Source organism: Chiloscyllium plagiosum, unplaced genomic scaffold (assembly GCF_037043375.1).
Source record: "Chiloscyllium plagiosum isolate Xiang-an unplaced genomic scaffold, Cpla_swu_hap1 HiC_scaffold_32, whole genome shotgun sequence".
Taxonomy (NCBI): domain Eukaryota; kingdom Metazoa; phylum Chordata; class Chondrichthyes; order Orectolobiformes; family Hemiscylliidae; genus Chiloscyllium; species Chiloscyllium plagiosum.
In genome coordinates, this window is record NW_028270170.1 from 29,186,613 (window position 1) to 29,199,545 (window position 12,933).

Sequence of the window (12,933 nt, forward strand, 5' to 3'; positions counted from 1 at the left end):
ACACAAAAAGTAAGTGAAATGACTACTTGTATTTCCATGTTCTGCTCCTCCCCATTTGGTACTTAACTAGAAAATTAAAAATCACCAAGTAAGCTGATTGCTGCTTGTAAAACTAATGGGTGTACTTTGCTATCCAGTATTGCTTGACATCATTGTCAGCTGTCCCCCAATTTGAAGGTGATATCTGTTCAGGGTTGCAGGTTTCTGATTGTCTTCACTGGACTGAATAGCCGATGTGTAGATCTATGGACATTTGGGTCAGGATACCCTATGAAATAGTGGGATTCAGGATTTTTTTCCTTTTCTGCAGCTGCTCTGTCTGCTTCAAAGAGAGCTTCAGGGTGTTGTAGCATTTTCTCTCTACTCCTCTGGAATACTTGCCATGGGTACTGTTCAGCCACTGAGACTGTGCCAGTGCACTGTGGTTGATTTTCCAATCTTGCCAAAATGTTTGTGGAAATGCCTTCAAGAAAGATGATGATATTTGTTCAGACGTCCTCTCATTACACTGAGGATTCAGCAGCAGCATTGCTGGTATAATTTATATAATGCAGTTGAGTTGCTGAGGCATAGTCCAGGTCTTGGTGCTAAATAATAGTGAGGTAACAACAGCTGCTTTGTACAGTGGGACATTTATTGATTGGGAGATTTCTTGTTAAATGCTTGACGTCTTAATTTGCAAATGGATGAACTGACGGAGCTCATATGATTGATTTATTTCATTGAGGATGGACGTTTGAAAGAGGGTGTGTTTTTCAAAGTCTATGGAGGGAGGAATATTTGACTGACCAAGCGTAAGGTGATATGAGCTTAATACGGGCACTTGAATTTCCTTAAATTATTTTAGTTATATGATAACTAAAATAATACTGATATTCCATGGCCATGTTTGTGATAAACTTGATATTAAAATATTATTAACTAACTATAACATATGAGAGAGGAAATCACCTGTGATTGTTAGCACTGCTGCCTCACAGCGCCAGAGACCCAGGTTCAATTCCTGCCTCAGGCGACTGTCTGAGTGGAGTTTGCACATTCTCCCCGTGTCTGCGTGGGATTCCTCCAGGTGCTCCGGTTTCCCCCCTCAGTCCAAAAATGTGCAGGTTAAGTGAAATGGCCATGCTAAATTGCCCCTAGTGTTAGGTGAAGGGGTTAAATGTAGGGGAATGGTCTTGGTGGGTTGCACTTCGGCGGGTTGGCATGGACTTGTTGGGCGGAAGGGCCTGTTTCCACACTGTGTAATTTAATCTAATTGGATAATGCACAATCCGTATGGGTGGAGGTAAGAAGTTGCAAGGGGAAGATTACACTAGTTAGAGTAATCCATATACTGTTCTTTAGGACTATCAGGACTAGTAGGGGTTTGTTTGAAACAAAAGGTAGTGCAATAATCTAGTTGACTTTAATCTTTGTGGAGATTGGATACATTTAAATTAGTAAAGGTATCCACAAATGTTCACTGTGTATTTGGACAGATTTCTAGGGCAATGTGTTGCAAATCCAACCATAGCTCAGGCTGTTTTCAATCTGGTATTGTGTAATGAGGCCAGGGGAATTTAGAAGTCAGTTTGAGGGTCAAACATCTATACTACTAATCTTACAAAGAAATGAAGGCACTGTTGGCTGGAGTGGTCTGGAAAAGGAGTATAGTATAAAAGCTGGTTTAGGATCAATGAAAGACCTGGTGAGAAAGAAGGATTCTAGAAAGGGCAAAAACATGGCTAACCAAGTAAGTTAAGGATTATATCAAATTTAAAGGAAAGAAAGCATAAAATGTGGCAAAGTTTAGTGGTAAACCAGAGGATTGGGAGAGTTTCTTTTAAGCTAATGAAAGATGACCAAAAGACACTAAAAATAGATAATAAACTGTGGCGCTAAACTAGCAAGTAATATAAAAACAGACAATGTACACTTAATGGTAAGGTCCTAGGGAGTGTTGCTGAGCAAAGAGACCTTAGAGTGCAGGTTCATAGTTCCTTGAAAGTAGAGTTGCAGGTAGATAGGTTGGCGAAGAAGGAATTTTGTATGCTTTCCTGTATCGGTCAGAGCATTGAGTATAGGAGTTGGGAGGTCATGTTGCAGCTGTACAGGACATTGGTTAGACCACTGTTGGAATATTGCTTGCAATTCTGGTCTCCTTCCTATCGGAAGGATGTTGTGAAAGTTTAAAGGGTTCAGAAAAGAGTTCAGAAAAGATTAAGAAGGATGTTGCCAGGATTGGAGGATTTGAGCTACAGGGAGAGGCTGAACAGGCTGGGGCTGTTTTCCCTGGAGTGTCGGAGGCTGAGGGGTGACCTGATAGGCGTTTATAAAATCATGGATAACATAAATAGACAAGGTATTTTCCCTGAGGTGGGGAGTCCAAAACTAGAAGGCATAGCTTTAAGGTGAGAGGAGATAGATTTAAAAGGGACCTAAGGGGCAACCTTTTCACGCGGAGGGTGATGAGTGTATTGAATGAGCTGCCAGAGGAAGTGAGAGAGGCTGGTACAATTACAACATTTGAAAGACATTTGCATGGGTATATGAATGGGAAAGGTTTAAAGGGATATAGACCAAGTGCTGGCAAATGGGACCTAGATTAGGTTAGGATATCTGGTCGGCATGGACAAGTTGGACTGAAGGGTCCATTTCCGTGCTGTATATCTCTATGACTCTCAGAGCTTCTTTTAAATATATAAAAACAAAGGGAGCAGCCCAAGTGAACACAGGTCTTTTAGAGCACAAGGCTTTGAAAATAATGGTGAACAAAGAAATGGCAGAGAAGATAAATAAATATTTTGCGTCAGTCTTCACAGTAAATTCACCAATAGCATTCTAAATTACTGTATAATGGAGAGTGGTAGGAAATAAGTACACTAATTATCACCAGAGAAATAGTTCTCATGAAACTAATGGGTTTTCTAAAGGCTCTTAAGTCTTCTGGATATGATGGACTGCATCCTGGGTTTTTAAGTTATTAATGAGTGTCAGGTCAATCGTGATTCTATTGAATGGAGGGGCAGGCTCAAGGGCCAAATGGTCTATTCCTATTTATATTTTTTGTGGTCTTATTATTAACAGGCTTATTATGGTAAATGTGGAGAGGTTATTGTCCCATGCAGATTTGGACTAGAGTTGGAGAAAATTCTTCTAAAAGTAGTGTATCAGTTAAGTTCTTTACCACAGAAGACTATTGAGGTTGGGATGGTAAGTGTATGCAAGGCTGAAATAGGCAAAGTTTTAACTAGTCAGGGAATCGAGGATTATGGGGATAAAGCAGGAAAGTGGAGGTGAGGATTATTAGCTAAATTGTAGAGGAGACCTGATGGACTGACGAGCCTACTTCTGCTTCCATGCCTTAAAGTCCAGCTTTTCGTTTCCTTTGTGTTCATAGTAATTGTATACTTTATTGGGCGGCACGGTGGCACAGTGGATAGCACTGCTGCCTTACAGCGCCAGAGACCCGGGTTCAATTCCCGCCTCAGGCTACTCTGTGTGGAGTTTGCACATTCTCCCCCTGTTTGCATGGGTTTCCTCTGGGTGCTCCAGTCTCCTCCCACAATCCAAAAATGTGCAGATTAGGTGAATTGGCCATGCTAAATTGCCCGTAGTGTTAGGTGTAGGAGTAAATGTAGGGGAATGGGTCTGGGTGGGTTGCACTTCGGCAGGTCAGTGTGGACTTGTTGGGCCGAAGGGCCTGTTTCCACACTGTAAGTAATCTAATCTAATCTAGTAAATAAAATAATTAACAATGTTGAACATTATTAACAATGTAGTTCCAAGGCTTGTAGCTAGATATTTGAATATGTATCCTTAAAATATCTACGAATAATGAGGAACCATACCAATACATTAGACATGTATTCTGTAACAATAAAAGGACTTTAATTCCAAATGTAATTTTTAGTTTATGCAGCATGGACTAGTGTAATTGAAACTGATGCTGAATTTGTAACTAACTCTTTAAAACATGTTGTCTGGTAATTGACTGCTCACCATGCTTGTCTTCCAGCAACTTGGGAAAAACCTAGATGATGTCTTAATTTCAGATCCACAGACGCCAACTCATGGTGCAGTGCCAAAGCTAAGGCCTCAGGTAAGCCTGCAGACAGATTTGCACAGTTTCCAGAAATATTATAATGTAGCTTGTTGCCTGGCATATTTTCATGTACATTCTGTGAAAGATAAGATGAAAGCATATTGCATATCCCTAAGGTGTCCCTCAGAGGGTGGTGGTAAACCACTGTCTTGAAGTGCTGCAGTCCATGTGTTGAAGCTACACCCACAGTGCTGTTATGAAGGGAGTTGCAGGATTTTGACCCAGTGACAGTAAAGGAACAGTAATTGCTATTTGAATTCATGATAGTATCTGAGCTTCAAGTAGAATTTGTAGATGGTAGCATTACCATGCTGCATGTGTGTTTCTAAGGAGCAAAAGTTGCATTTCTGGAAGGTGCTGTCAAAAGAGGCTTAGTCTGTTACTGCAGTACATTTTCAATATGGTACACACTATTACCACAATGCATTAGTGATGGAGGGAGTAAATCGAGGTGCAAATCGTGAGGAGTATTGGTGATGCACCCCTTCAGGCAAGTGGGAGTATTCCATCACACTCCTGACTTGAGCCTTGTAGATCATGGACAGGCTTTGGGGAGTTGGGATCTGAGTTGCTTGTTGTAGAATTCGTAGCCTCTGACCTGTTCTTGGAGCCACTATACATGTATGACTAGTTCAGTTCTGTTTTTGGTCAATAGTAGGATGTTGTTAGTCGGGGTTGGAAATCAATGATTTTGCAATGCAATTAAATGTCATGCGGTGATGGTTAGCTTCTGTCTTATTGGAGATGTTCATTTCCTGGCACTTGTCAATATGTGCACACATGTTGTTATTTGTCACTTGTCATCCCAAACCTGAATATTGTCCAAGTCTTGCTGCATTTGGACATTGGCTGCTTCAGTATCTGAGGACGTTCCATCTCTCCAAGCTATGTTCCCAATGTCACAAGAATCTAAAGACCTCCGTCCGGCACAATCTTTACAGTCCCATATTCACTTGTTTTGACTTCCCATTTTTATATTGATTTGTACCAAGAGTAATCTCCACATTATTACTTTGAATGCTCTGCTTGCCAATTTCAGACCTCTTCTGTCTCGCTCTGTATGTGTCTCACTCCTCAAAGATGAACCAATTGTAGAGCTATGGACTTGGCTTTGGCTGCACTTCTCAGTTTAGCCATTACTTTCATTGTTATGTTGAACTCAGCAGTAGTTGGAAAGCAAGACAGCATTGCCTTTCAGTAGCATGTTCCTTGAATGGTCCAAGCACCTATCAGTCTACAGATGAAGTGACTTTTTGTTTCTGGAAGCTGCTAATATGCACTAACTTCAGAGGTCAGTGCAGCGGTAGGAAATAGATGTTATGTATCTCTGAGGACTCCTGCATTATGTGCCTGGTTTTCTTTTTCCTAACTACTGATATGTCACCCATTCCTCTTGTAAAGACTATGCTTTTTTTTGTTTCTTTTTTTTTCAGTCATAGACTGAAGTGAGAAAAGAACTGTTTTCAAAACCAGGGATTGTAAGGAATGCTGTATTATTTGAAGTAAAGTAACTTGATACTCATTATGAGTACTGATTGCACAGCTGTGGGTTGCAGCAGTGGTTGTCGATGCTCTAAACCCAAATGTTGTGTACAAATGGAGCTTTGGCAACAATCAATGGATTGGTCATGAGCCCGCAAACCAATGAAAATTGAACTGCCTGCCAACAACTTTGTGACTGGTTCTCGAATTGCTGAGCACCTTTTGGGGCTGTAAACAAAATTATTTTTTGGACCACCGTCAATTTAGGAGCTCTCTTTCTGTTCACTAGAGTAAATCACTTTAAGCCTGAAGAAAACTAATTAGTAGTTATTTCAGTGATTGCTGTAAGCTGTAGTTTTTAATTCATAAGAGATTTTCTAAGTTTGTCAGCCACTTAGGCTCTTGCAAACCAGTGGGAACATCCTGAGAAGGATGATTGGGAGGGGAGCATTCTGACGAAAATCATCTCCGCAACCCTTGTGCAAAGAAACCACTGAATACTTTACCTCCTTTTATCTCTCTGTCCACAACCCTTTTTTTGTGTAAAAGCGAGTTAATAAGGAGACTACAGTTTTAATTAAGAGTTATGTGACCATGGTTTATGACAAATGGCTAATTACTTGTTATAGATAGTAATTTTCTTGTTGTTAAACTGAAAGACCAGAAGCCTGGTCTTTGCTTTCTGGCATCCTGGATATAAAAGACAGGTAAATTGGGGAATTCTGTGTTCCTTTTTAAATTTTCAGCTTTTGTGATGACTTAGAGTCATAGAGAGGTACAGCATGGAAACAGACCCTTTGGTCCAACATACCCATGCCGAACAGATATCCTAAAATAATCTAGTCTCATTTGCCAGCATTTGGCCCATATCCCTCTAAACTCTTCCTATTCTTAGACCCATCCAGATGTCTTTTAAAAGTTGTAATTATGCCAGCCTCCACCACTTCCTCTGGTAGCTCATTCCATGCACGCACCACCCTTTGTGTGAAAAAGTTGCCTCACAAGTCCCTTTTAAATTTTTCCCCTCTCACCCTAAACCCATGCTCTGTAGTTCTGGACTCCCCTAACTTCAGGAAAAGAACTTGTCTATTTACCTGATCCATGCCCCTCAGATTTTATAAATCTCTATAAGGTCACCCCTTAGCTTCTGAAGCTCCAGGGAAAACAGCCAAAGCCTATTCAACCTCTCCCTATAGCTCAAACCCTCCAACCATGGCAACATCTTTGTAAATCTTTTCTGAACCCTTTTAAAGTTTTACCACATCCTTGAGAGACTTAATTTCCAGCATGCTGCCTGAGTGAATCTTGACACCACCACCCCACCCCGCAAACGTTTAACGTGTAGGTAGCCGCAGCCATAAATGTGTTATCCACAAAACTGTCAACCTCCAAGATGCACCTCAGTTCTTCCAGAGGCTGCCTGAGTTCCATAAGATAGAGCTCGAGAGGTTGCAACTGACTATAGTCACAGGGCATGCAATGCATTGCAGACATGTACACTCCTGATCAGAGCTGCCTTCTAGTCTATTAGATAATAAATATTGCTGCCCTTTCTTAAAATCAGAGACTTGCCATCTGTTGAAATTACTTAATTATAGGAAGCTATCTCGATGTTTTACTTAACCCTTAATTTCAAAGTCTTGCTCTTTAGACTGACTGCTTATCTTTGGAGTGAGGGAAAAGAAAGCTACAATTCTCACCAGCCAATTAACTTCCAACTTTACCTTATTTTGTTGTTTTCAAAGTTGTGTGCCCACATCAATTCCAGTTTCTGACTCTCCTCTGCTCAGTCAAAACAATAACCATGCAACTGAAGACCGGCTTTATCAGTGTCTTTTCACCCCACTGCACCCTTGTACAGCAGTATGCCACCTCAGTGAAATGGTGAAGATGGTAGATCCTTCATTTTGAAATCTTCTGCTTGCAGGCTGCAGTGGTAATTACTAGCCAAGCATCTGGTAACTGACTTAACACTGCAATCAACTCATCAATCAGGATTTAGAAAAAACATTTGCAATACTTTAGGCATGTTCATTAGGTGGCTGCACATTGTCTTTGCAATGAGCAAAAGTCCAACTTGGTGTCGGCAAAGATTGCAGCCAACAGCAAAAATGGTTAGGTTTGTTCCATCAATGAAACAATAAATGGAAAATACTTAAGGCTCTAGACAGGATACAGAGTCAGAGGTGATACCAAGTTGTATCTTGGTTTAAGTGGTAGCAAACTCGAATAAAAGATTAACAAAAATGGATGATTAATTGTGAATATTGACTTCCATAATTCTTGAAATTGTTTCCCAGAAAAAGTGACTATTTTACTGCAAGTCATTCTTAATATTGTTTTTTTTCATGAAAAGCCATATTCTATTGATAGTTGGATGAGAAACTGCATTCTTTATTGATTTATTTTCATTCATCCTCCTTTCTCTTAACTGCATTTTTCCCTTAAGGGGAATATATATTCTACAAGTTGTGTGTGAATTTTTGCTGTAATATTAAAGATTGATGAGCCAGCAAAGGACTACAAAGAAAGCGCAGAGCAGGATTGCCAGAAGTCCAAATGGGAACTGGAAAACTATTTGGATTTTTCAGTACTGTGGATTGATGAATGTGAAAAATGCTTCTCAATATTTATCTACATTGTTTCACTGTGAATAATTTTTCAGTCTCACGTTAAGGAGGTCCCTGGTTCTCAACAATCTGTTGAAGATGACTTTGGTAGAGGACCGTGGGCAACCATGAAAGCAGAGTTAAGATTGGATGAGGAAGATGCTGACTGTTTCCTTCGAAGTTACAGCATTGTCATGGTTCTACGAAAAGTATGACTTACAAAAATACCTATAGTCGTGATATCATGTCTAGCCTTTTGGTTTACAGTTTATTATCTATAATATTCACATGGGTGCAATGCAATTACATAGTGACTCTGCTATACAAAAATCTTGAAAGAAACCCTAATTATACAGACAAATTCAGATCCCAATGTGGCAGTTTATGAATTTGAATTCTTTCTTTGTGGTTTGTTTACGAGGTGTTCCGAGCAAGGCCCACATTTATTACTGATTTCTAATTGTTTACAAAAGGTGGTGAAGAGTTGCTGCCTCAAACGATTCCAGTCCATATCTGGAACTTTGTTAGGGAACTATAGGAATTTGACACCATGACAGTGATGGAATGGCAATATAGTTCCAAATCAAGGTAGTGTGGGGCCTGTGGAGGAACTTGCACATGGTCATGTTTTCATGCATCTATTGCCCTTGTTCTAAGTAATGGAAGCTACGGGTTTGAAAGATACTGTTGGAGAAGGCTTAGTGAGTTGCTGCAGTGTATCATATGTATCAGTGTACACACTGCTGCACTGCATTGGTAACAAAGGGAATTAACATTTAATGTGGTAGATGGGATGCTAGTCAAGCAGGCAGTTTTGTTGTCTGATAGTTTCAAAGTGGAAAAAACTGACTATGAGGTTGAAGAAGTGCACTGTACCTTTTAAGAGTTGAAAGCTAGCAGAACGACCTGTTGGCACCAAGTGTTCTGAACAAGATGCAATAAAACCATAAGAAATGGGTGTGGACGTAAGCCCATTCGGCCCATCGAGTCCTCTCCGCCATTCAGTCATGGCTGACTGGCATTTCAACGCCACTTACCTGCACTCTCCCCATATCCCTTAATTCCTTGGTCCAGCAGCTAGAGTAGCTGGTTGCCTGGAGACAAAAACTAATTTGTTGCGTCCAATCAGTTTAAATTATACCCCATGTCGTAACAACTGCACTCATCTAGGTGAGTGGAGTGTATTGCATCACATTCCTAACCAATGGTCTCTATCAGCTGTACACCACTCTGATATTCCGCATTTGACTTCTGGTTCTGGATGTTGTTACTGCAGGTGGGCCTTGGACATTAGGACAACCAGTGAGAAAATTAGAGGAACATTGCTGCTAACCTGTGCTTCTAGTGCTAGACAGGAATTAGTTTTTATTCAAGGTCACTTTAATTAACAACTGTAATGGTTTTCAAGTATCCTTCAGGGATACTTTCCTGCCTTTACACAGTCTGATCCATGTATGACTGTAGCTAATATCATGAAAACAGATTATTCAGTCATTATCTATGGCTGTTTGACTTGGCTTGCTGTATGAAAATTAGCTGCTATGATTCCTATATTACAAAAGTGGCTGTGATTAGAAATATACTTCATTTGTTGCAAAGTACTTTGAGTCATCTTGATGTTATCAGAAGGCTCGTGGTAAAAGTTATTTTTCTTTAAAATTAAATGGAGCAGACAATGTTCTGAGTGCACTTGTTAGTTTTATAGAATTTGCTTTTGTTTTATTGAACTTACTCTAATATAAATTATTTTTGTTTCTAATATTTTAACCAACACTTCATTGTTTCTACAGGCAGCCTTAAAACAGCTCCCCAAAGGCAAGGTCCCAAAAATGGCAGTTCTTGTAAAGTCACTGACACGCACAAATACAGATGCCAGTGCTGTTTTTAAAGATCCATCAGGTAGAGCTTTCCTTATGAGTTTTCACAGGTGTGCTATCTTTATCAGTCTGGATCAATCTGAGCACAGGTTTAGATAAAATTGTTCTCAAGTTATTTCAATGAGATTAGCTATATGGATTAGGAACTTCATTTTACAATCACCTCTCGCTGACTTTACCTTCAAATTATTAGAATCATAGAGTCTTGGATGTACAGCATGGAAGCAAACTATTCGGTCCAACTCGTTCATGCTGACCAGATATCCTAAATTAATCTAGTCCCATTTGCCAGCATTTGACCCATATCCCTCTAAACCTTTACTATACATATACCCATCCAGATGTCTTTTAAATGTTTTAATTTTACAACCCTTCACTTCCTCTGGCAACTCATTCCATACATGCACCACCCTCTGCATGAAAAAGCTCCCCCTTAGGACCCTTTTTAAAATCTTTTCCCTTCTCACCTTAAACCTATGCTTTCTAGATTTGGACTCCCCCAACCTGGGGAAAAGACTTTGGCTATTCAACCTATTCATGCCCTTCATGATTTTATAAATCTCGATAAGGTCACTCAGCCTCTGAAGTTCCAAGGAAAATAGCTCCAGGCTATTCGGCCTTTCCCGATAGCTCATAACCTACAATCCTGGCGACATCCTTGTAAGTCTTTTCTGAACCCTTTAAACTTTCACAACATCCTTTCGATAGGAAGGAGACCAGAATTGCACACAATATCCCAAAAGTGGCCTAACCAATGTCCTCTACAGCTGCAGCATGAACTACCAACTTCTAAACTCAATGTACTGACCAATAAAGGCAAGCATACCAACCGCATTCTTCACTCTCTAGGACCTTACAATGAAGTGCATAAGTCCTGCCCTGGTTTGTATTTTGAAAATGCAGCACCTCACATTTCTCTAAATTGAGCTCCACCAGGCACTCCTCGGCCCATTGGCAATCTGATCAAGATCCCATTGCACTCTGAGATAACCTCCTTCGCTATCCAGTACACCTCCAATTTTAGTGTTATCTGCAAACTTACCTTCTATGTTCGCATCCAAACAATTTATATAAATGATGTAAAGCAGTGGACCCAGCACCGATCCTTGTGGCTTGCGGCTGGTCACAGGCCTCCAGTCTGAAAAGCAATCCTCCACCACCCCACGATTTCCCCCACACAAAGCCATGTTGACTATCCCTAATCAGTCTCTGCCTTTTCAAATACATGTAAATCCTGTCCCTCCGGATTCCCTCCAACAGTTTGCCCACCACCGATGTCAGGCTCACTGGTCTTCAGTTCCCTGGCTTTTCCTTACCACCTTTCTTAATAGTGGCACCATGATAGCCAACCTATAGTCTTCTGGCATCTCACCTGTGGCTAATGATACATATATCTCTACAAGGGACCTTGCAATTACTTCCCTAGCTTCCACAGAGTTCTAAGGTACACCTGACCAGGTCCTGGGGATTAATCCAACTTTATGCATTTTAAGATGTCCAACACCACCACCTCTGTCATGTGGACATTTTTCAAGATGTTGCTGTTTACTCCCGGCATTCTCTACCTTCCATATCCTTCTCTACAGCAAACACGGATGCAAAATACTCATTTAGTAACGCTGCTTCCCATAGGTTGCCTTGCTGATCATTTAAGGGACCCTATTCTCTCGCTAGTTACTCTTGTACTTAATATATTTGTAGGATTCCTTTGGATTCTCCTTAACCTTTTTTGTCAAAGTTATCTCTGGTTCCCTTTTTGCCCTCCTGCCCTGACTGTTTGACTTCTCCTTTTCCCAACTGCACCAGTCTCTGACTGATCTCTTCCAATTCAAGTGCAACCTGTCTTCCTTATTTGTTGTTTTGATATTTTTTCCCCAAAGTTTCAAAACAATGCAACAGTAATTACTGCTTCTAGAATTCAAGAAAATCCGATCCAATGCTGAAAATACCTAGCAGAAAAAGTAGCTTTAAAGCCACAACGTTTTTCCCATCCTCCTCTTGGATTATCCAGAATCCTTCTATGTCCAATATGCTGTTGTCTTCAGTAACTAATGGGCACCATAGAGTATGAACTGTCTTACTGACATAGATTATATGGCTTAGTTGGGAGTGTTCTCTCTGTTGCTAATTGCTTTTACCTTGATTCAAACATGCATTACTTATTAATTCTCTTCTCATTTTCTCTTGGAGATTTTGATCTTGACTGTTACTTATTTTTACAAGCATCATTTTGTTTGAGTCTTTCCTCGTCCTGAGGTTGAGTGACTTATTTCTGAGCTAAGGCTTTTGGTGGCCTGTCATACTTCTGTCAATTGGCAGTAATTATAACCTCTGGCATATAGAGTCTGCACACTATTTGATAGAAGGAAGCATCCTAGCTGACAGAAGTCTGTTTTCCACCAAAAACCATTGGGCGGTAATCAAGAAACTTCAGTAATTCCATCCTCTTAGAATAAGCATTAAGACTAGCTGTAATGTTCTTGCCACTGCCCAACAACCAGAATAGCTGCACTAATCAAGGGTCAAATCTGAAAGCTACCTATCTGTATAATCAAGTACTTACAGGATAATCTCTCAGCCATGAAGTCAATCCCAAATTGCCTAAATTAATGTCTTTAGATTGGCAATCAATGTAGGCAGGAGAAAGCAGGATTTCTGATGAAGGGCTTATGCCCAAAAGGTTGATTCTCCTGCTCTTTGGATGCTGCCTGACCTGCAGTGCTATTCCAGTACCACACTCTCGAATCAATGTAAGCAGGCTAGTTGACATAATAATCTTAGCATCATCCAACATATAGACCTACCCACAATGATCTCCACATTACCTGATAGATACCAGTTCTGTGGCACAACTCCTAATTTAACTAGTTATTGCTTTTCG

At 40.4% G+C, this 12,933-nt stretch overlaps 1 protein-coding gene across 2 annotated transcripts in view; it reads left to right on the forward strand.

Annotated features, from left to right (window-relative positions):
• Window positions 1-12,933, forward strand: part of hrob (homologous recombination factor with OB-fold) — a 56,032-nt gene that overhangs the window by 24,585 nt on the left and 18,514 nt on the right. For both annotated transcript variants that reach the window (XM_043675164.2, XM_043675167.2), the window contains exons 4-6: window positions 3,998-4,081; window positions 8,232-8,384; window positions 9,966-10,074. In XM_043675164.2, the coding sequence (XP_043531099.2) occupies window positions 3,998-4,081; window positions 8,232-8,384; window positions 9,966-10,074 (346 nt within the window). The remainder of the gene's footprint in view (window positions 1-3,997; window positions 4,082-8,231; window positions 8,385-9,965; window positions 10,075-12,933) is intronic.